Below are 21,935 nucleotides of genomic sequence, written 5' to 3' on the forward strand. Positions count from 1 at the left end.
CAACCTTGATTATAGCCTACAGAAGTGATTTGATTTTTCAGTGCTCCAAAATACACTCCTCCACTGTGGAAAGAATCACATCTTAAGCATGCCAGTCCATCTTTCTGTTCTTAGTGGACAGTTGCCATCCTAATAGGTTTCACAGCCTCCACATTGTCACACACGTTGAGGAAGGGAAAGGATGCCACTCTTTTCTCTCTAAAGTACCTGTTTCCTCACTTTCTGGTTCATCCAGTGATGACTCAGATACTCCCATCGCCTGGCACTTTTTCCCATGAGCCTTTGACTTCATGTGTTTGGTAAGGTTCCCTAGGAAGGAACAAGAAAAGCACATTAAAAGTGCAAGGACGATAGAGATGTTTCAACAACAAAAACAACAAGAAAAAAGATCACTGGGAATGAAAGAGCTGGTTCCAATATTTATGTAACTGTCCCCTTACCTTTGGTTTTGAAGGCAAAGTTGCAGTGTTTGCAGACGTATGGGCGGACATCTGTGTGTGTTTTGATGTGCTTTTTTAGCATGCTGGGTTTCTTGCAGCGGATGCCACATTCTCCACATATGTACTTTCCCCTGCCTCGACCTCTCACATAAACATATTCTTCATTGGACTTATACCTGAGGGGGCAAGAGAGAGACATGAGAGAAAAAGATCACATTACAGATATCATATATTTTCATATAGGCCACAGATTTCACATTGTGGAAAGAACTAATACCCTAGATCAATGACAAATCATAGCAAATAACACATTTATTGTAATTAGAGAATAAATAATATCAAAGCTTCTTAAAAGATTGTTCTTAAATAATATGTTCATTTATTCCTCTAAACAATTGTATGATGAGCAGGTGGCATAGAGTGGTATAAAACCTCTGGAAATATGGCTTTAAATTGTTAAAATGCAAATATATCACATTTCATTTACTAAGCATTCACAAAATATCAGTTAAAGTAAGCACTCATACATATTGGAAAATGTGGATAATTTTACTGAGAAAACTATTTCTTTAGACTGTTGGCAGGCCAATCACTGTTTGATTGACATCTGCCTGGCTCCACATACGGCATGTTACATTCAGCTAAGTGCAGCTCTTAACAGTGCGTTTGAGTGTTTGGTCAGATTTAAGAGAAGAGAGAAGAAGCCCTGCTGACTGAAAATTAAAACTTTGACATTATCACTGCTACAAAATGCTTTGATATCAGTATTAAAGTGTGGAAACAGCTGCAGGAAAAAAAAGGTTGCCGACACTGGAATTTGTGTTGCAGAAGATGCATGCATGCTATAAGATGCTTAATCGCTAAACCTTCATAAATCTCTGCTCCTCGATAAGACAAGCCCCTCTTCCACATCAGACATTTATTTAACTAATTGTTCTTACAAAAATATTAATTTATGCAGGCTTAATGCTCTTAAGGAACTTTGGGTTTGCCTCCAATTCACAGCTCCTGTGGACAAGAGGTACCTCTTTACTCTTTGCTTCCAACGGTCAAATGTATCGCTCACTGTGAATCTTTGCAGTGGAAGATTAAACAAAGTCTGACTCAGCAGCCTGCTATAACATTTAGTCTGTTACCTAGGTTACAATGATTAAAAATGACTATATAGAAATGATCAATGTTGTCACTGATGGCCTTGTTTGCTTTTGTAAGTCAAACAGAGTAACAAGCTTAAAACTCCTCACAGGAGCTTTCATTTTAGTGTGATGCAGGTTTGTTTTCAGAATCATGTTCATAACGATTGCACCCAAAACACTCACTCAACACACATTCCCACACATACACACAAAGGAAACTGAGAAACAAGGCTTTCTTTCTAGACGCTGGTCAGGGAAGCCCCACCAAAACCCCAGCAGCTCAGCGCTCCTCGGCTGTTCCCTCCACTACACCCTGAGTGCACAGAATACATCTATTCTGCCACGATAGGTCCACCATGCCAACAACAACAGCAGCTAAAGAGAGGGCAGGGAAGCCTGGCTATGGCCCACAACCTAAAATAGACACTATATATAAAAATCAAGCAACACATTTAGATCCAGTCTATAAAAACATTGTTTACACACAGTCTTGATGTTTACCAAAAGCTATTTGTGGACTAAGTGCACGGCAGATGTTTTATACCTGTCCTCCATTTAAAACTCCATCTGCTTTCAGTACTAATTTATAGCTGTGTCCAGTCTAAATAGTAAATATCTGATGTATGATGCCTGTGTTAATTTACAGGAACCTTATCTGTAAGAACCCAGGCTGTGAATATTCCCTGTTTTATAGCAGAACCCGCAACAGCAAATATAACAAATTATTGCACCACTCTAAAATAGTCTCAACAGTGGCTCTATGTTGTGTTTATTCACAAGCTCGCTACTGTTTACTGGCATGTTATTATTGCTATACTGCTAAAAATGTTCCTCAGGGAAAAAAACAAGGCAGAAATTTCACATTGTGCATTAACTCAGCTGTCTGTCTCTCTGTAAACTCAACCTACTCTCCGCTGCTGTTTGTATTGTAACTTTAAGACCACCATGGACGTTCGGTGGAGAGAACACCGACAAAGCCAGGCAGCAAAAGAAGGTACTATACTGAAATAATTCATAACTATTTGACTAAAAAGGATTTTTATAAAATGATCCTTTGAAACATGCTGTAAACTCTGCTCACAGGTATACCAATGTCAATTACACCAGTGAAGTTTAACTGCTATGACAAACTTGCAATGTCAACTACTTATCCATCTGCATTTCTTAATAGACACCAGTTTAGTCTGTCCTCAATAAGAGGGATTAAAGCTGATATTCAACTGACTTTTGCTGACACTAGAAAAAAACAGCTATGCTTACTTAAATGCTTAAGCATGTGTTATTGAGAAAAACACTTCTCTGATTAAATATATGTTTCTTTAGCTGTGTGATATACCAATAAACCCTGGAGACCCCCTGCAACCAACTTTCTTAAAGGGACCAGTGGAATGGATGAAATCATACTAGTAAACAGAACATACTCAGAGCTGCATGGCGCATCTTCTTAAGCTTGTTCTCTAGAATGAGTGGCACACAAAAGGGAGACAGGTTTAATGAGCATCAACAAAACACACGGTACAAAACACTCTGCTGGAGAGAATTGCCGTGTTCATTTGTATTCATGGAGGAAATACAACGGGGCATCAAGGATGAAGGTACATAGAGGAGAGAGAGACAGCGCACACAGCGGATGCTAGGAAGGACTCAAGAGAGAGTAATACATGTGTAAGTAAAACTGGAAGTATTGTCAGAGTGGCACAGCAGCATTCATAGAAGGGTGGTGTGATGGAGACAGCAATGAGAGAGAGCTAAAGGCTGTTTAAGGAAATGCATTTCCTGGGTGTGTGTTGATCAGCTGCAGAGGGATACAGACTAGTAATGAGAGCCTTATCTCGTGTTAACCAGACAACTCCTTCACAGTTAATCTGCGTGCACATTAATACAAACCAAAGACCTTAATGTGAAAGTTTTCACATAATCCAGACACACAGACACAGACAAAAACCCAAAAGATAAACGATCAAAAAATATATATTTCTAAAATATTAGTATCTCTAACCAAAGAAAAATCAGTGCATCTTGAAATTTTCACTAATAGGAAACCTTTAACCTCTATTCTGCATCCCATCTTTTACATCTCAAATCTTCCATCACCCATTTCTGTTATTACTTCAAGGTCATAGATCCACAGAGAACCATTTTCTGGGGAACCTTCAGCTTTAAACAGGGTACGGCTGAGCCCATGTAATCGTATATTTGACTATTTGTTTGTTAGCGCTTCAGTCAACTGCCAGTCTCAAAGTTAAGCAAAAGGATCATTTCATTCCAGCTCAATGTCTATTTTAACACAGATCTTCCCTTTTTCACCAAATAATTCATGGCCCATAGCCTATCTTGGTAATTCTGAAAACCACTCGTACTTAATACAATCGCCTTGGTGTGTGCATGAAAAAATCACCCTGAAGTATTGATAGAAGCAGCTTATCCATGTTTTAAGTATTTCATTGGCTACAAGAAATGTCAGTCATCTGCACAATCACATGCAATTGGCCGTCATCTTTTACTGGATTTAATTTGTGTGGAAACGTTTTTGGTGGAATATTATGGACAGTAAATGAAATGGTAAATTAAAGGTTTTTTGTCTGTGATCTGATAGATGCATAGATTGTGGCTGCTGTGGGGGTTGAATCAATGCCTTCTGTGTTGGATGTGTAATAAATCCTATCAGAATAAATTAAAGTCTAGAAGAAAAATAATTTAATGATGTGGATAAACTCAAATGAGAATATGGATCAATGAGCGCAAAAAGACCAACAACAAACCATTCTACAAACAGTCAACGATATGTCAAATTTTAAGAATCAGGTGTGACTATGTAAATCCTTAATCAGTGGCAGGCCTAATACAGAGTTAACAAAGGAAAAAAAGAAAGTCTGAACAGAACAAAAAAATCACTCAGACATTCATGGAGAAGCACATTAATGAAAATATGTCAATGCAGTAAAATGTACACATGCGCACATGTTAAAATTTTAAGTCAAACGTGCACACAATGCAAAAAAACAAGCCCTTCCTGATTGCTTGCAGATTGCTTCATACTCATCCTCTGAAGATTATGTAACCATAAAAACAGGTTCTAATTAGAGTTTCACAAAGTTAGAGACCACTTTTCCCCCTTCACACACACACAAACACACACGCCGATACCTCTCTAAATTAACACTTCTTAAACAGCATTTGTGCCAGCAGTAAAAGAGAGAAAAAAAGTCTGGCTGCAGGTACAAATGAAGTCCCAGCAGGTTTCACTGCCTCCCATCTGTTACTTAAATTCTCTGTGTACTCTTGTCAGCTATCCATGGTTTCTGTTTTGCTGTCGTCAGTCGTTGGTATGTGACAGACGAACACATTTCTCAGCAAAAGAGCCACTGCCATTTTCACAAATAGTCACTTTTAAAATCTAATTTCAAATATTCTTGTTCTTTTAGTTCTTACCCGCCTTCGAAGATACGAACACGAGGAGGCTCATTCTGTTTGGAGGTGGAGGGTGCTTCTTCTGTCATCTCTTTATTCTCCTCCTTTCCATGCTGCTGTTCATCTTTTACTCTAGTGAGGGTGATAGGTGGGGTGGCGTGTACCTACACTCAAGACACACAGAAAAAACTTAAAATAAATAAATTAAAATGTAAACTGTTTAATTATTTAAAGGAGTACTCTTTTACTGAGAATTGCTCCTTCTTATGACATCATGGACTTTAAAAACCTTTTTTTTTATTCGGTGCATTCTTTATTCCACAATGCATCATGTTTGCCAACATTTTTGCCAGTGATTTGGGTGTGTTATGCTTACAGCAACTAATTGTTGCCTTGAGACAATAGCCTCCAGCAGAAGAGATGACATATGTTATATTTGGGACCAAGGTTTATCAAAGAGGAAAGTTTTAAAGTAAAAAGTAAGTTTATATATAAGTCATATATACACAGAAAGAAAAAAGCTTCAAACTTTATTCTGGGGCTCAGCCCTGTCCTTAAAAGCTTTATACATACATACAATATCACAGGCTGAGCCATCTCTTTAAAGAAAGATGGTCTAAGTATTCATGTTTGTTATAGGTTGTAGGTCCCTTGTTGTTTGAGTTAAAGAAAACAGACTCGGATCACACTGGTGATCACGTTTTCCATGGTTAGCTAAGCTACAGTAGATGCCAAAAAGTGCCCAGATGAGCTGTATACCAGTTGTGAAAGGGCAGTGTATGGTGCATGCTGCACTGTGTGGATTAAACATAGCACCATTAACAATTAAAAATACTACATCCCTAGTTTGTTAGCTAAGTAGCGGCTATGAGCCGGGCTAAAGCTAACTGAAGTCTAACTCTCTTTGCTGGTTCTTTTAAGACATTAAGAATCATAAGCGTCTTTGTTGTTGTTGTTATTGATAATAAAAGTTGGCTTGCTTCAGTCATTCTGGACAATCCTGGTGTTGAACTACCCTTTTTTAGCAAAAATGTGTAAGATTTAGTTTTAGCATTTCATTTAGTAAGTTGATTTAGAGGTTATGCTTACCTCTGACACACGTGGAGTGCTGCTACTGGCAGGGGCCAACTGGCTTTTGGCTGGGATTGTTGCCGTTGTGTATGTCTCTGAGCTGTGCTTCTGTTTAGAGCACAGTAGAGACAACACCATCTTAGTGCTGAGGCCAGGCAGGTTTGGGTTGTGAGCACTGACACTCCATGTGGAATAGACTGAGGTGCAAGGGTCTGCTAGGGCAGATGGGTTGGGTTTCACGTAGTTCAGGTAGCACCAGTTGACTGAGGTTGAGGTGTCAAGGTTTGGGAACGAAGGGGTTGTTGGTCTTTCCACGCCTTCTTTGACAAGTGGCACCCCCTCCTTTTTTTGACTTGTCTTGTCAGTCGACTCCTTCTCCTCCTCCTTCTCCTCCCTATAATGTTTCCCTGGTAATTGCTCCTGTTGACCATCCACTTTGACAGCTTTCAACTCCACCATCTCAGCTTTTTTCTTCTCTTCCTCTCCTGGATCTCTCCTGCTGGCTTCTTCTTCATGTGTAACCTTCTGCTCCACATCCTCCTCCTCCTCTTCCTCCTCCTCGTCATCTCCTGCCTTTTGTTGCTCCTTTTCCCCTTCCTCTTTCACCCTTTTCTGGTGACGTTGGGCTTCTGTGCTGAGCTCCAAACTGGCTGCAGGAGAAAGCATGCGCTTACTTCCTCCAGCCCCAAGTGGACCATATCCCTCCCCAGATTCTGAGGCCAGCACTGTGGGAAGAGAGGGGGGGTGAAGGCTCTTGATGTCAGGGGAAGGGACTTTCAAGTAGGACCTATGGAGCTTGTTCTGCTCTACCTGTCCCATGATGACCATAGCTGTGCAAGAAATGGGTCCCTGTGAACAGGTGGAGGCCAGGATCTGGGACAGGGTTGTATACATGGCACTGGCATAAGTGGGAATATGGGTCTGGAGTCGCACTGGCACCACAAGGGACACTAATGGTGTGAGTTGTGCAAGGCATGTGGCGATAACAGGCCTTGGGTGGTGGTAGGAGATTCTTACAAGGGCTTGATGTGGAAGGGCAGAAGACATGGCTGAGATGGAGGGTCTGCTCTCTGTAGTTGCAAAGGAAGGAACATGTGTGGTAAATCTCGAAGGTAAGTACAATGCCTGACTTGCTCTAGTCCTGGAAGATAACTGAAGAGGGACTAGAGCAGGAAGCTGATGGAAAGGTATGCCTAACTGTTCTGCCATGTGGATCTGCGCTGGGTGTATCTGTATATGTGGAGGTCCTGTTTGTGAATGTAAGAATGCTCTATGGATTATTTGGGTGGAAAGTACATCAGAAATGGCTGTAGTGACAGGAAGTAGCTGAGATAGCTGCTCTTGGGGAAACCCTTGTTGGCCCCTGGGCTGATAAAGGAGGACATCCTGAGAGGGTGGGAAGATTTGTTGTGGTAACAGCTGCAATGCTTTTCCTGCTGCTTCAGGATTGAAGCAGGTACTTGCCTCAGTTGAATAGGAAAGAGGATATATTGAGTGGGAAGGCCCAGGCTTTGGACTCTCTGCTCTGGATTGACTCATGCTGGTCCCCTCCTCCTGCTCAGGTTTCCCTAAGGTGGCATGCTTGACAAGGAGACATTTTCTCCTTTCTTTCCAGGAAGATGAAGACTGCTGAGGAGACAGGGACCCATAGTCAAATGACTTACTTCTAGTCTCTGAGATCTGCTCTGTTTGTTGGGGGCTGGTTGGGGTCTGCTCTGAGGCTGAACGCCTCATCTCTTTTTGGCTTTGGTGGTGTTGGTGGGAAGAAGATGGCACCATCAACATCTGGGAGCTTTGGCTACTGGAGGCCCAGACTGCAGAATCTGATTTTGCTGTGTCATCAAAAGAAGCAGAGAGGCTCGAAGTGTGTGAGATGTTGCTCTCTTGACTGGGGCTGCGAGGCAGAGATGCAGACTCAAAGCTAGACTCCCCAGAGGAATGGGCTGCTTCTGCAAGGCGAAGTCTCTTCTTCTTTGGTGGCAGTTTCTCTGCAGGGAGCTTGGACAGAGACTCACTACGCCGAGGCCACTGGAACTCTTCCACTCTCTCTGCCTCCTAGGACAGATAAATATTTCATTATCTAGAGATGCTGATGTTACGGGGGAAATAATAGTCTTAACATGAATAAAATGAAAATGAATGAAAAACTGAAAGCTGAAAGCTGAAACATCCAATCATTTAAGACCTTTGCTTTAAAAGGAGAAGGTGACATACGTAAACAAATCAAGGGAATTACATTTTATAAAATGTGAAAATATAAAGGCAAATGCTACTTTTAGTAATTGCATACCTTGGATGAGGATGCTGTTACTGGAGGTGAAAGAGATGGCATGTCAGCATCAGGCTCCACAGTAACAAAGATCTCTGGCACTTGGATGTTTGGCTGGCGTATGAGGCGAGATGTAGAAGGTGATGGTTTTGGCTCAGGTTGTTGCCTTTTCTGAGTCTCTTCGATGTCTGGTTCCTGACTTTCAATGGATATGCTCTCCTGCCTCTCAAACGAGCTTGTGTGCTGGATCACAGACACACCCTTCCTATCCTGCTGTTGTTTTGGATCAGTCTGTAAAGAAACACCTAGAAATAAACCAAATAAACACCTTAGCTTTCATCATATTATCTTGGCATACTGTCTGTTCTTTTTTGCCCATCTGTGGTGATCTGTGGTATCTGTGGTTTACTGATGTACAAACAGATATTGACTTATTGCACATATTTGCTTTGGCTGCTCGTCTATCTGCTCTCCCAGATGTTAAAAAGGATATCATTGCTTTAGTTATTTAGCTATCTGCTATCTCAGATGTTAAAGGATGAAAGGCTATGAGCGAAAATCAAAAAGTTATCAATCACACCGGAGGATGATGTAGTTTTAATTCTAATGGCTATTGCAAGGATATAAAACAAAAAGTAAAACAAGATCCTTGGTTGTGTTACTCTCAGATATATGTTGCTTTGGACAAAAGCGTCTGCTATCCTAGATTAAGGTAATGTTTTGTACATGAATGCCTCCACTCTGATTCTAAATATGCTGGACAGTGTGTATCATGGTATACTGAGATTTATCACCAACCATTGGTTTCTTACGAACCCTTGTACTTTATGTTTTGACATCAACCTTTTATCTCTTTTAATTCTGGAAGATGGAAACCACAACCTTCGTTCATTGGACTTTGTGCAATTGGTTGCTGCCAATGATGGAACTGAGTTGGGGAAGAAAGCTTTTAGGTTTTGCGCACCTTTTGCTTGAACAAACCTGCAGTCTGATTTTTATCTTCAAAACTTAGTTGGTCTGAATGTTTTTAAATCCTTAGTGAATAGTTTTGAATCCAACCTTCTCTATGCAAGTGTTTTGGCAGATTATTTCCTTATTGAAAGTGTGTTTTTGCAGTTGAAACTGTGTTGCTGCTATTCATGGACAGATCTCCCTTGAAAAAGACATATCTGATCTAAATGGCTCTAACCTGTATAAATAAAGGTTTAGTAAAAAAATAATGTAAATGTAGAATTGTAGAAAAACAAACCTGAGAGGGCCTGGCTGTGGTCTGGTCTGCTTGGCACAAGAGATAGGCTCGAAGAGCTGCCTGACAGAGCTACAGATCCAGGGCTGGGAGGATCCTCCTCCAGACTTTCTTCTTTCCTTCTCTTCCTCACAGCCATGGCCAGTGCTCTGAACTTATAGTGCATCATCATTGGGGGGCGATCTTCCCTGGAGGTTTTACTCACATCCCTGCTCTTATGTTCTACTTTTTTCTGCCCAGGGCATAGGCCTCTGTGGGCCTCGTAGCCTTCACTGTGTTGGAGGGTGGCTCCACAGGCTTCACATACAAACACGCTCAGACTTTTTTGCTGTTGTTGTTGCTGTGGCTGTCTTGACAGTTCAGAGCTTCTTGCCTCCTCAAGCATCATCTCAGCTCCCAAAGGTACTTCTATGGCAGGTTGGCGCCGCAGCATACGCTGGGAATGCCCAACTCTCAACTCTGCTACCACTGCTTGCTGCTCATCGAAAGACTGGCAGAGACGATAACTTCTGGGAGACATGGTGCCAGAGGTGGAGGGCTCTCCTTGGCTGGTAGATGATGGCATTGAGTGGCTTCTTAGCAGAGGAACTGCTGATAGTTCCTGGGTTCCTATTGGTTCTGCTTCATTGTGGATGTGCTTTAGGCTACTGGTGCCAGGGGCTTCTCCTTTGGGGTCAAATATGTAAGGATCTTTAGGGGTAGTAAATTTAGGGGACTCCATGCTGCTTTTCCTGGACAAAGAGGTACGCCTGGGCTTTACACTATCAATTTCACTTGTGTCCACTACGGCTTCATTGATAGTGATGAGCTTGGTAATATGTTCAATTACTTGAGTTTTGGGTACAGCGAAAGGAATGCTCTTGTCCTCTGTCCCTGAGGATGATGAAAGGGAAGATTGAGGATGCTGTTGGTGGGGACTGCGCTGCTGCCCTCCCAGCCTTCCATATTTCCCAAGAATAATTTCAGCGTAGGTTTTGGCACTGGAGCTGGGAGGGCTAGCTTGGCATAGGTCAGTGCTACCTGATCCAGAAAAGTAGCCGGACTCTGTGCTGCCCTTACTTCCAGGGCCTAGAGAAGAAGAAGATGAGGTGGATAGGGAGGAAGGAGGGTCATCTGGAGATGCCAGTGGGCCACGTTTCCTTTCACTAAGCCTCAGTGCCAACCTCTGCTTTACAGCCTGGGAGTCTTCAGGTCTCGGATTCTCCTCCAACCCACCCAGCGTCTCCTTACTACCTTTCTTATGTCGACCCAACATTTCCTTAGAGGAGGATTTCTTGTGTTGGCCTGTCTCTTCTTCAGACTCAGTGCTTTCTCCCTCGGTGTGTTCTTCAGGGTCCTCTCCAACACCACTACCTTCTGGCCCACTTAGACTGGGCTCATCGCGACTGGATGCCAGACCTGCTTTAATGCGATGGGCGTGGGACTTGCGGTGCTTGTACAGGTTGCTCTTGGTCTTGAAAGAGAATCCACAAGGGGCACAAGGGTAGGGTCTTTCTCCTGTATGGGAGCGAATGTGTTTCTGAAGTACGCTTGGCTTGGCACAAGGACGGCCACAATAAGTGCACACATATTTCCCTGGTTTTTGGGGTTTCTTCTCACCTTTTCTGGTTGAGCTAACAACATCTGGGCTCTCTTGGCTGGACTGAGATGGGACCCCATGACCATGCTCACCCTGGCTGGAAGTAGAGGGAAGGGACGAGGTTGATGAGGAAGGTGGAAAGCAGAAGCTGCCTCCTGAGGTACCTGGGGGGTCTGATTGCTGCCATGCTACTGCTTGCTGCTGCTGTAACCTAAGCAGATGGTCAGTGCGTTTTGGTTGCCGATTTTGCAGGCGGCCCAAGGATCTGTGTACAGGACGAGGATTAGGAGGCTGCTGTGGTAGACAAGATCCTAGTGAGGATTCAGCTGTAGCATGCTGCTGCTCTTGTCTTCCAGAGCGCTTCCCATCAGCTGGACGACTAGGCTCAGCCTCCATAGAGTGGGGTGGGGGTGCTCAAAAACACACAGGGAAGGGCTCTCTGAGCCTTATGTGGCTAACCGCATGGCTGCAGAATGGTCAGAGGCAGGGGTACATCAACAGACTGAGTTGTAAATCACAAAGGAGGGCCTTTTTCAGTGTGGGCCAAAAGTTATTTTGGAGTACCAAATGAGACATCATTAAAAGGTGCCCTGGAGCTGCATGGATGCAGGTAAACATGGATCATCTCTCTGTACGAAGCGGTTTTGCTTCAGTCCAGCCTCAGCCATTCTAAAAATCCCACCCAAGGTCTTCTATGCATATCTTTAGTTTGTTGTATGTTAGCTGTTCAGCGCCTGAATGGGTCTGAAACACAGAAAAGACATGGAAGCTTTGAGTAAAAAGATGGAAACGTATAAATGCATTTAACTGATTAAAGTTTTTTCAAAAAGTTTAGAAATATTTTTTTTCCTCTTTACTTGGCAGTGGGAAAAAACTAAGTTTTCTCCATGAAAACAACTAAACCAAAAGGTAACAAAGAGAGATGCTGTTCTGCCTGAAAGATTACACCTCATTTCTAATAACCTAAGAGTCTGCCATACAGTCTTACAAAGAGTTAAGACTGCAGACTGGTCAGTAAAAAGACCAAAAGTCTTATCATGACATTCCCTATTACATATTTCCCCCACATACTGTATCATAGTATGACAAACAGGGTTATTTCCAAGTACCAAGTGACAGAACCAAGTGCCAAGTGGGGTCATTGTTACTGTACATTGAGAAAACAAGACAATTGCTAGGGATGGTAAATGATTTTCAAACAATTGAAATGATACTTTTATCTAATCTAAAAAAAAAAGACGGTGCCTGGAAGTATTGCAAGAATGCCTGTAGCTCATCACAACACTTCTTATGATGTGATAATGCAAGCAAACAGGCATATATTTTGTGCATGTTCAGACACACTTGTAATTCTCCTTAAATGGAAGGTAAAAATACAAAACTGATGGCTGTCTGATCAGGACCTGCCTGGTCTGCAGGAGTCTGCACATCAACTCAGGGCCAGCCATGCAACATCCATAGCAGAGGCAACAAAAGATGCACCCTCGTTGTTAGGGCAAGCAGTCAAAACAAATGCTGAAAATAACAGCCCAATTTAGGTTATACGTCAACAAAATAATGGGGATAAACGGATGGATGGATGGGTTTGCTTTTCCAGTGAACAAAGGCACTTGACAAAAACTGGGTTTTAGCCATAGCTCCTCGCCCTGACTGGAGGATATTCTATTACGCGGGTGCAGTGATTATGTGGGGCCAAGACATGAGGATGTTATGAAGCCTGTTGTGAGAGGTCGTTTTCAAGAGTGATCTTTTGTAATATTTCCAACTTACATACTTCTATAAAGCTGGGTTTATGTGGAGCCAAGTATACTGTAGATGATCAGGGTATGGGAACATTTCCTCTTTTATCAAGATATATGTTCTGTAATATTCCCCACCAACTATAAAGCCTGTATAATGTCTCAACTGCAGGAGGGAGTTCTTGTGTCATAGCCAATCAAAACAGATTCTAGGTATGGATTGAGCCAATCATAACCTTTTCACTGAGCAGCCATGCCCAACAGATGAAAGTCCCTGCGCAGACTCATCCAGAATATCAATCATAATCTTAGATATTGAGAGTACTCCAACCCCGATTCAGACTCTGAAGATTACAGCTCGCTGAGGGAGTGTGTTCACCTTACAGTCAAAGATCTCTGACAGCCAAGAACATACCAGAGAGGACATCATGAGCTTCTATTACATCACACCTATACTCTGAGCAAATACAGAAACTGATTAGAAGGAGGTGAGACTACAGTTGTTTCTCTACCAGCACTAGTTTCTACAGAGTCCCTGATGTCACAAATCTTGTTAATAACTTGTTGGCACAAGTTGTTTTTCTTCTGCGCACAAGTTAACATCTGCATAATGTAAGGGCATGATAAACCCTGTTCATTGGAGACCACCAGGGTAAGTAGCATTAACAGCCTTTAAAAGCTTTCAATGATTATTAGAATTAAGAAAATTTGACCGTGGTTGGTCAGGTGTCAGTGATGTGTATTTATGAAGCCAATTTCAGTTAAATTGCATAACAAAAATGATTGCTGAAGTATCTTGGTTGCCCAGTACAAAATATCCACAGTCTGATAATGCCGAAAAAGTTACGTTTCTTGCTTTTTTAATTGGACGACTTAATAATGATTGTTTTGTATCATTGAGCAAAAGTTTGAATTGATAAAGTTGAAGAGTTTTGAATGTATTGTGAAAAAAAGTTCAGATTGTTTATCTTCTATTTAGAACATTTTGATGGTAGAGCTGTCAGTATGTACGTGCAGGGATTTCAGGTGTAGTGTAGGCACTTTTTTTGTTATATTTTTCATTTCCCTCAGAACCAACTGTCAATAAGTGACGCTTGACAGGGCTTTTCAGTCATACACTTCTCTGTTTTCTATACATAAAGGAATTACTTTATTTACAAAGAACATACAAACATGTAAACAGAGTTTTGTGTTCATTTTATCGACATCTATCAGCCTTGAATAAAAGGTTAGGAATTCAGTGTATATATTTGTGTCAGGTAATGTTTTTTTCATAACTCAGTTCGAAGGCTTAGTTTTTGAAAACATTTTGTAAGCAACATCTGCAGTGTGCAAGTTTGTACATACATTCCTATAAAGTTTGAAAGTGTTGAATCATTCTAAAGAATCTTCAAAATCACCCTCTAGACTCTGTTCTTGCTTAACCACAGATGACTGTGTGTTTGTTTCATGCATCACAATTATTTACTGCAAAACACACATTGAGATTTGGACCTATAGAACTTATGATCAAGTGGCATAGCACATTCCTCAGAGTCCCATAACCCTGGGATAGAGTACATTACATTTGGTATTCCATGCGGAACATTTGGGTTGGACCCAGGTAGGATTCGATGTGCATTCCAGACATCCTTAATGTTGATCAGCTCTTCCTAAAAAACAAACAGAGTTTCTAATAAGCAAAATTAAATAACAAACTGAATAATCACAGCCATCACTAAATAGAGTTATAGTCAAGAGTCAATTTAAAGGCCTGATAATAATAATAATAATGTTTGGCTATAATCCACAGGCCACGCAGTATTACCCCTGAATGATTACCATTACGCACAGCTGAAGAATGGCCTTGTCTAGTAAAGCCTCCATTAAACCCTCCTTCTTCCTGTAGCCTGTAGATAATTATCTTGTGGGAAAATATATTAATGTTTTCGGGGGGATTTTATATCCGTCAATGAACCATTCAGGTACTCTAACTAATTCCCCCCTCACCTCCCCAAAAAACACCTGCAACAGTATGGCTTGCACACAGTGCACCAAATGTAATGTAGGTCAAAGCTAGCAATATCTTAGCAACAAATGTTTCTCAAACAATTGTAAATATATTTTTAACACATACAGGAGCTGTAGACATGTTTATTAGTTCTTTAGAGTGTAACTGCTGTGACACAATCATAAAATAATGTCTTCTTTCTTTCTTTTAACACTTTTTTTTCAATTTCAGGGCTCGCTTGCTATGCTTTACTCCTATGTGACTTGACCACCACTGCTCTATCTTGATCATGGCAGCTTTAGGCCCAAGGAGCCAAAGAGTGGCCTCTACTGGTGCGATTGCAGGAATTTCAGTTAATATAAGAACATTTTTAATCCACTGAATAGATAATGTAAGGGGTGGGAAAGTTGAAAGCGGGTTCATGCTCTTTTCTGCTTGCCAGTATGATCTAGGCTCTTTCGTTTATACTTACATACACCAAGTACGCGTAGCACATATAATGCCCTGCCTCTTGAGGACTGGATAAAATGCTATTGGAAGATCTCTAGGTGATAGAGTGAATATGTATGGTAGATATGCATTTGAAGTAGGAGAAAAAAATACAACAACATAACGTAAAAAGAGTGAATCAGTGATCCAGTGGCTAAATAAACTGGTCCAGCAGGAGACTGCAGATTTCGGTCCCAGGAAGTAGGCACTGACAGTTTTTTTTTAATGAGCCACACTTTTGTTCCCACCATGTGTCTAAAAAAAACACTGCACAGTCAGCCTTCGTTAGAGCTCGTTTACAGAGAAAGAAAAAAAAAGAGAGGACCAGTCTCTCCCTCTCGGAAACAACTTGACAGATTCTCCGATCTCCACATTCCCCCACATCTGTCGAGAGCTGATCAGCTGCTCAATGTGTGTTTCTCCATTCAGGCCAATGCTTTTATTACAACAGAGTTTTACCATCAACAACTACCAATTAGGCAGTGTAACAAAGCAAATCAACAACATTTTAGTCCACTTCCCTGTGAGACTTTTGTATGTGGTGCCAGCTATAGACAAATCCAGGGGAAAAAATAAAGTTGACAAGCCACAATTACTGCTTCAGTTTCAGTTTAAAATCTACAGGTTTGAATGCAAGCTGTCCTAAGCAGTGGACAATTTTAACATTACTTCATGTGTAACTTTACTTTTTGCCAACTATGTCAAGAACATTGTGAAGAACCTCTGGTGTTCTCAGCTGCTGTAACAGTCGTGTTACAGCAGCTTAACTTTGGAGAAAAACAACAACAGAGAGTGCACAATACAGCAGTATTTACATCATGAAGAGTCCCACTCTATGAGATGTGACACTTTACTGGCCGCACAAGAGGATCTTCAGAAAATAATCAAGACATGGCAATGAATCATTCATCACTAGGTGATTAATGAAATGACCTCAAAGGAGTTTGACGTTGGTCTACTACTGGGCTCAATCAAATAAGTGATTCAGGTTGTCATTACAGACCAGCGGCATTAGTAAAAGGGTAGAAGCAACATTTTTGTTGATATTCATTCAGCATGTAATTCACAAGTCTTTGATGATTAAATGCAGCAGTTAATTGATTGAGCTAACCAGCATTTTAGAATAACCTTAAATCACACAGCATTTCATCAAAAAAATATGTGGTCGCTGGTAGAGACTTTTCTCTGTTTCTCCATCATTTGATCAGGCTGTTGATAACGATGTCTAATATGTAAAATGAAACCTAAACTAACCCGAGATCACCTGTTAAGGTACCTTCATCAGCAGCTGTTTAACATCTTCAACTCAACTGTCCATGCTGCTGTCAAAGTTAGCAGACAGTAGCAGACACTGAGATGCCACTGCAGTTATGGTCGCCCAGAGGAAGAGGGAGGAGCCCACAAATTGGCGGACGGATTCCTCTATAGCTTTATCAAACTCTAAAAGAAACGTATAACTCTCAAGAAATGTATGTAGATGAGTTCGACAAAAAGGTAGTGAAGCTAAACAAGATATACATCCAATCCTTACTGCCCAATGTTCTTCACACACTGGAGCTAAAGAAAGAAAAAGTAGTTAATAATAGAAACAGTAGACAGTTATGAGAGGGGAGGGGCAACCAAATGAGTTAAAATGTGCATAAAAGTGGCAGTATGAATGCCAAAAAGAAAGGAGATGCTGTGCATAGAAAATAAGATTAAACAGGAATGAAAGCACCAAGAGAAAGACAAAAAGTGTCTTGCATTACCCTGCTGTAATAAATGTATTTTTTCTTCCATGTAGTTGGTTATCAGAGTGTAACTTTAATGATCTCTGGCAGAGCAGTTGACGCAGCCCTTAAACAGGGCGATTAGACGTTTTAAAGGTTGGGGAGAGCATTGCTTACATTATTCATGGCCGTCTAGACTGCCAGCTCTGAGAGGGGAAACACAGAGTCAGGGCCCTGCCAGGAAGATGAGGGAGAAGAAAGCAGGAGTCGAGCCTAAAAAAGGCCAAACACGCAGACCGTACAGTGCACAGTGTACAGTACTACACTCCCCATAGTTAAACCCACCTCAAAACATAAGCCATGAATCTACTCTGACACATCTGACCAGAAAATCAGTCGCAGCGCCCAGAGGTGACCCTCTCTGCTTCCAGTCAGCTGGTCCTCCTGCTTTCTGATGAGGGGTTTTCCTCTTTCATCATCCTCATTCCACAAGCATGACGTATGCTATCAACGGCACCTCTCACATTCAACACTTGAACCATTAGCTCATTCACTATACAGAGAAATATATTCAAAGGATAAGACTACTTGTAAAGCCAACACACAGGATATGTCAATCTTTGTAACCTTTTTGATGAGGTCGGGGAAGGTCTGTTGTTTACCATGCTCTATTTTTAGGCTGAGGTGAAAGCAGGAAGCCACTGATGCACCTTTTTTTTGTTTGCTTTAACTTTCTTTGATTGTAGGTTTAGATCAGAACCACAAAGCTAAACACAGCACCAATTTGCTAAATGAAAAACTTTCATCCTCCCCAATGGTTCGCCATTACCTGTCCAAAATGATCCATTGACCAATAATTCTCGAAACAGTCTTATGGAGTATGCTGTGACTTGTTGCGTGAACCGATTTCGGATTTCTGTGCCTTAAAAGTGTTTACCGACTTGTCCACAGAGAGGAAGAGTGAGAAATGTGTGAACAGAGATGTGTTTGTATGTGAACATGAAAAGAGGCATTGTCAGCAGAAACAGGCTCTGATGCAGGTACCCAAGGGAGCCCTGACACCCAGAAGATACTCAGCATCCTTAACAAAACTCACACACATCCCTGCACACACACACTTTTCATCATCTCTGTGAATCTCCAGAAGATTTATAAACACTAATTGCAATAAAGCAAACATTTAGCTCACCTCCTGCTCAGCAAGCAGCCAGGAGCTTTGCATTTACAGTAAAAACTTCATCATCATGCACGGGGAGTGTGCGGCTGGCAGAGTTTGTGGTTATTTCCTCATCAATACCCCAACGTGTTCATGCAGCCAGTAATGACGGAGGAAAATATGAGCTTAACATTAAATTACCTCATGCCCTGAGAACACATAAACCCTCCAAAGTGGTTTTAAAATATCTGCTGTCATACCTCTCCTCAAAACACACAAACTGACTCAAGCGCACACACACACACACACACACACACACACACACATATCCCTCTCTCTCCCCTTTCTCTGTTACTGGCAGTAGCCCGGTGCTGGTTCCCATGGAAACCAGCCTACTCTGAGCAATGGCAGATGGAGAGGGAGCTGGAGGTCTAAATTTATCTCCCAGCATCCTTTCTGACTACATACGCATACTGGCAGCAGGAAGTAAGGAGGGAAAATGTTTGGCTTCTGCATGTATTGCCTAGCTGGCATAACTTTTGACATTAAAACCTGTTTGGGTGATAGCTGACATACACCACATCAGACAAATACATGCAGAATTTCCTTTTAAAGCTGGATCACAAAGCACATATTGTCACTGACGCAACACAACATTCGATACTGTAAAAGACAGTCTGCAGCATTCCTGAACTATAAGGTAAATGGAAAACCAATGCAAAAATGAAACACTGTCAATCAAACTGAAACCCAAAATCCTAGGGAGTCACACCAACCATTCACAGAACCACAGGAAGAAAGCGCAGAGGAAAGAACAAAAGAGGCAAGCATCAGCAGGAGGAGAAGAAGCAGCACGCTAAGGAGGACGCCGTCTGTGGAAATACCACCTCATACCAGTGCCCTCACTCACTCAGCCTCTCAGCTCTGTGAGGGATGCATCTTCGGGAATCCCTGCTCCACTGAGTCGAGAGGGTGTTGAGAGGGATTTCACAGGGCTTTGATGAGATTGGCAGATCACAACCGTTGCTGTGTTCACTTTGATTAAACACAGACCAGTGAACCGCAGGTCAATAGCGTCTTTTAATCAAACACGAGTGGCATCGAGAAGCCGAGGAATGCACAACTTAGTGTCAGGAGAAGATTGCGCTCAGAGTTTTAACAGTATATACTACAAAGGTGCAGGGTGCTTGTTTCCATTATTTCAACAGGATCTTCATGAATGGAAACCATCCTTTTATAATTACTTCGGACATTGGTTCAGATTTGAACATAAAAAAAGGAACAAACAGTCAAGTTAAAATCTTCCTTGCTCTGATGCGACTCTATCCTACTAAATAAAATCGGTAGAAATTAATCTTAGCATCCTTATCTCTATACAGTGACAACATTTGACATGCGATAAAAGTTTCAGGGAAGTTGACCTTAAACCAGTAAAACCAACTTTTTACGTTCACATAAGACACAGGCTTGAGTCTAATAACTTACCAAAATTACTTCAGGGTGCAAGGTTTTATCAAAGTATCAAATAAGACATTTGCCATGAAAGTATCAGATGAATAAACAAAAGTCCACACAATTGGAGAAGCAGCTAAAGTAAAAGTAATGTATCATAGCTGACAAGTAAAAGAAAGTAAAAATCAAGTCACTGTAGGGAAAGAAAACAGGGAAGACAGAAGAGAGAAGAGGAGACAAAGATGGATTTAAAGAAAAGTTGAAGACAGGGGATGAGGGGGCACAGACATCGAAGAGAGAGAGAGAGAAGGAGAGAGAGCGAGAGAGAGCGAGAGAGAGAGAGAGACAGGCTCAGTTTGGATTACCTGACAGAGCAGTCTGGTCTTCCCCTCAGAGATGCTTTACAGGCACTGCAAGACAAGCAGGGAGAGCCAGAGAGTGAGCGGATATGACTGTTTGAGTGGGTGTGTTGCTGAGAGAGGGAGAAGGAGAGAGAGAGAGAGAGAGAGAGAGAGAGAGAAGATGGGTGAGGTAAAAAAAAAAAGCTTCTGAGAGAGGAAGACACTGTATGACTGTAAGAGGGGAGGAGGAGGGAGATGTGTTTGCTAGAAGAATCTCAAAACGACTCGTACTCCCGTAGCATGAGGAACATCTCGTAAAATGTCCACACACCATCCTCTTCACAGTAAAGGAATCAAATTGTCACATTTTTTACATTTCTGCTGCAACAGGATAGGGAGACAAGTGCACCTACAGAGTTACAGGTTTATCAAAGTAGTAAGCATCCAGTATTGGATGCAAATTGCGGATAAGAAAAGATGACAATTGCGAAAGAACTCTGGCCCTGGCTATTCCTCTAAATTCTTACCTTATTGTCAGCAAAGTCATCGAATTGTTGCAGCCAATAAAGCATTTTTCTTTAGTGAAAAAACCCTATATCTAATGAAAATGTCTCTTTTTGTAAACCCTCTACTTCCAGCTTAAGTGTCAGTGCGCTGCATCTTTATAATGAACGCCAGAGTGGCATCCATTCAAGCAAAGCCTGCATTACGCAGAAGTCCGGCTGGTCCTATCAGCGATGCAACAGATGAGAGGGAGCGATAGAGAGAGAGAGACAGAGAGAGAGAATTAAGAATGAACGGAGCCCATGCCGTTCCATACAGCTCTGCCTCATTGGCAGAGCGCAGGAAGTGTGAGTCACACACTCTAAAATAAACATGTTCACACAGCGACGAGCCGGCACACAGAACAAGAGGATGGCTTAGTGTCTGACCAGCAGAGATAGTTTAAATAGGTCTTCACAGGCCGGCAACACGTGGAGGACGAGTGGGACTCAGACAGATGACATGCAAGATCAAGAGATGTTTATCCTCTTATTGCTCGATTATTTCTCTTTATGTGCTCTATTGGACTCATCGTCTGAGTTGAATTAGATTTAGTGTTTCAACGTGAAGCTTCCACTATTTGTTACTTCTCATCTATCTCACTACTTGAGTCTAATGTTTTATTATTTTATCTTATTAATATATCTTTATCTGACTACTGTCGCAGTGTTTCACATCACATCACAATATTTTCTACTTTTTAACATTATTTTCTACATTATTTAACTTGGTGAAGTAATTCTGCTCGTGAGCTCAAATGATCAATGGATCAGCTAGCAGTTAAGCTGTCCCCTCCACAGAGGGTCAAATAAATACTGACATCTAATTTGAAATTGCTCTATTCATTCATTATTCTTGCCTTTATTAAAAGCCTTTTATTGAAGAGGGAAACAATGAGCCTCTAAAGAGGATTACTGAAGGACTCCTTACCAAAACCAGCTAAGAACTGTCAAACAATTTAGCAGCTATGCTAGAAGACCCTCCTGGTGACCTGTGACTGACACAGGACAGAGTCTGAGAAAAATTGATTTTTGGAGGACAATAGCGCAAAAGTGCTTTATTAGGTGATTTAACAGTTATATCATCTAATTATTTCGTTTTTTTAGAGAGGAATGTTTGCAGATAATTCAACATCTGGCACAAACCCTGAATCAACACTTGAGGGCCATTTTTCAAGTCTGAAATTGAAATTTACTTCAGACATGTTAAAAAAAAAGCAAAATACCCAACAGACTTAAAAAATAACATAAATTCAGTCTATCATGGTGTTTCTGAATACAATGCAGCTTTAAAGACGGAAGTTCAGTGATTTGACTCAAGCTTTTCATCACTGATGTACCAAAACATCCAACTCTAACAGACAG

At 41.5% G+C, this 21,935-nt stretch overlaps 1 protein-coding gene across 4 annotated transcripts in view; it reads right to left on the reverse strand.

Moving 5' to 3' along the window:
• LOC109995317 (transcription factor HIVEP3) overlaps positions 1–21,935 on the reverse strand; it is a 47,725-nt gene that overhangs the window by 4,723 nt on the left and 21,067 nt on the right. Inside the window, exons 2-8 of one of the 4 annotated variants that reach the window (XM_020648976.3) lie at positions 20,053–20,097; positions 9,577–11,896; positions 8,349–8,632; positions 6,077–8,113; positions 5,009–5,151; positions 441–616; positions 220–309 (exon numbers count right to left, since the gene is read on the reverse strand). In XM_020648976.3, coding sequence (XP_020504632.1) covers positions 220–309; positions 441–616; positions 5,009–5,151; positions 6,077–8,113; positions 8,349–8,632; positions 9,577–11,548 — 4,702 coding nt within the window. In that variant the 5' untranslated portion in view covers positions 11,549–11,896; positions 20,053–20,097. Of the gene's footprint in view, positions 1–207; positions 310–440; positions 617–5,008; positions 5,152–6,076; positions 8,114–8,348; positions 8,633–9,576; positions 11,897–20,052; positions 20,107–21,935 lie in introns of those variants that run through there. The other 3 variants (XM_020648973.3, XM_065957619.1, XM_020648974.3) reach the window with 3 other exon arrangements.

The sequence above is a fragment of the Labrus bergylta genome, chromosome 8 (assembly GCF_963930695.1).
Source record: "Labrus bergylta chromosome 8, fLabBer1.1, whole genome shotgun sequence".
In the NCBI taxonomy this organism is placed as follows: domain Eukaryota; kingdom Metazoa; phylum Chordata; class Actinopteri; order Labriformes; family Labridae; genus Labrus; species Labrus bergylta.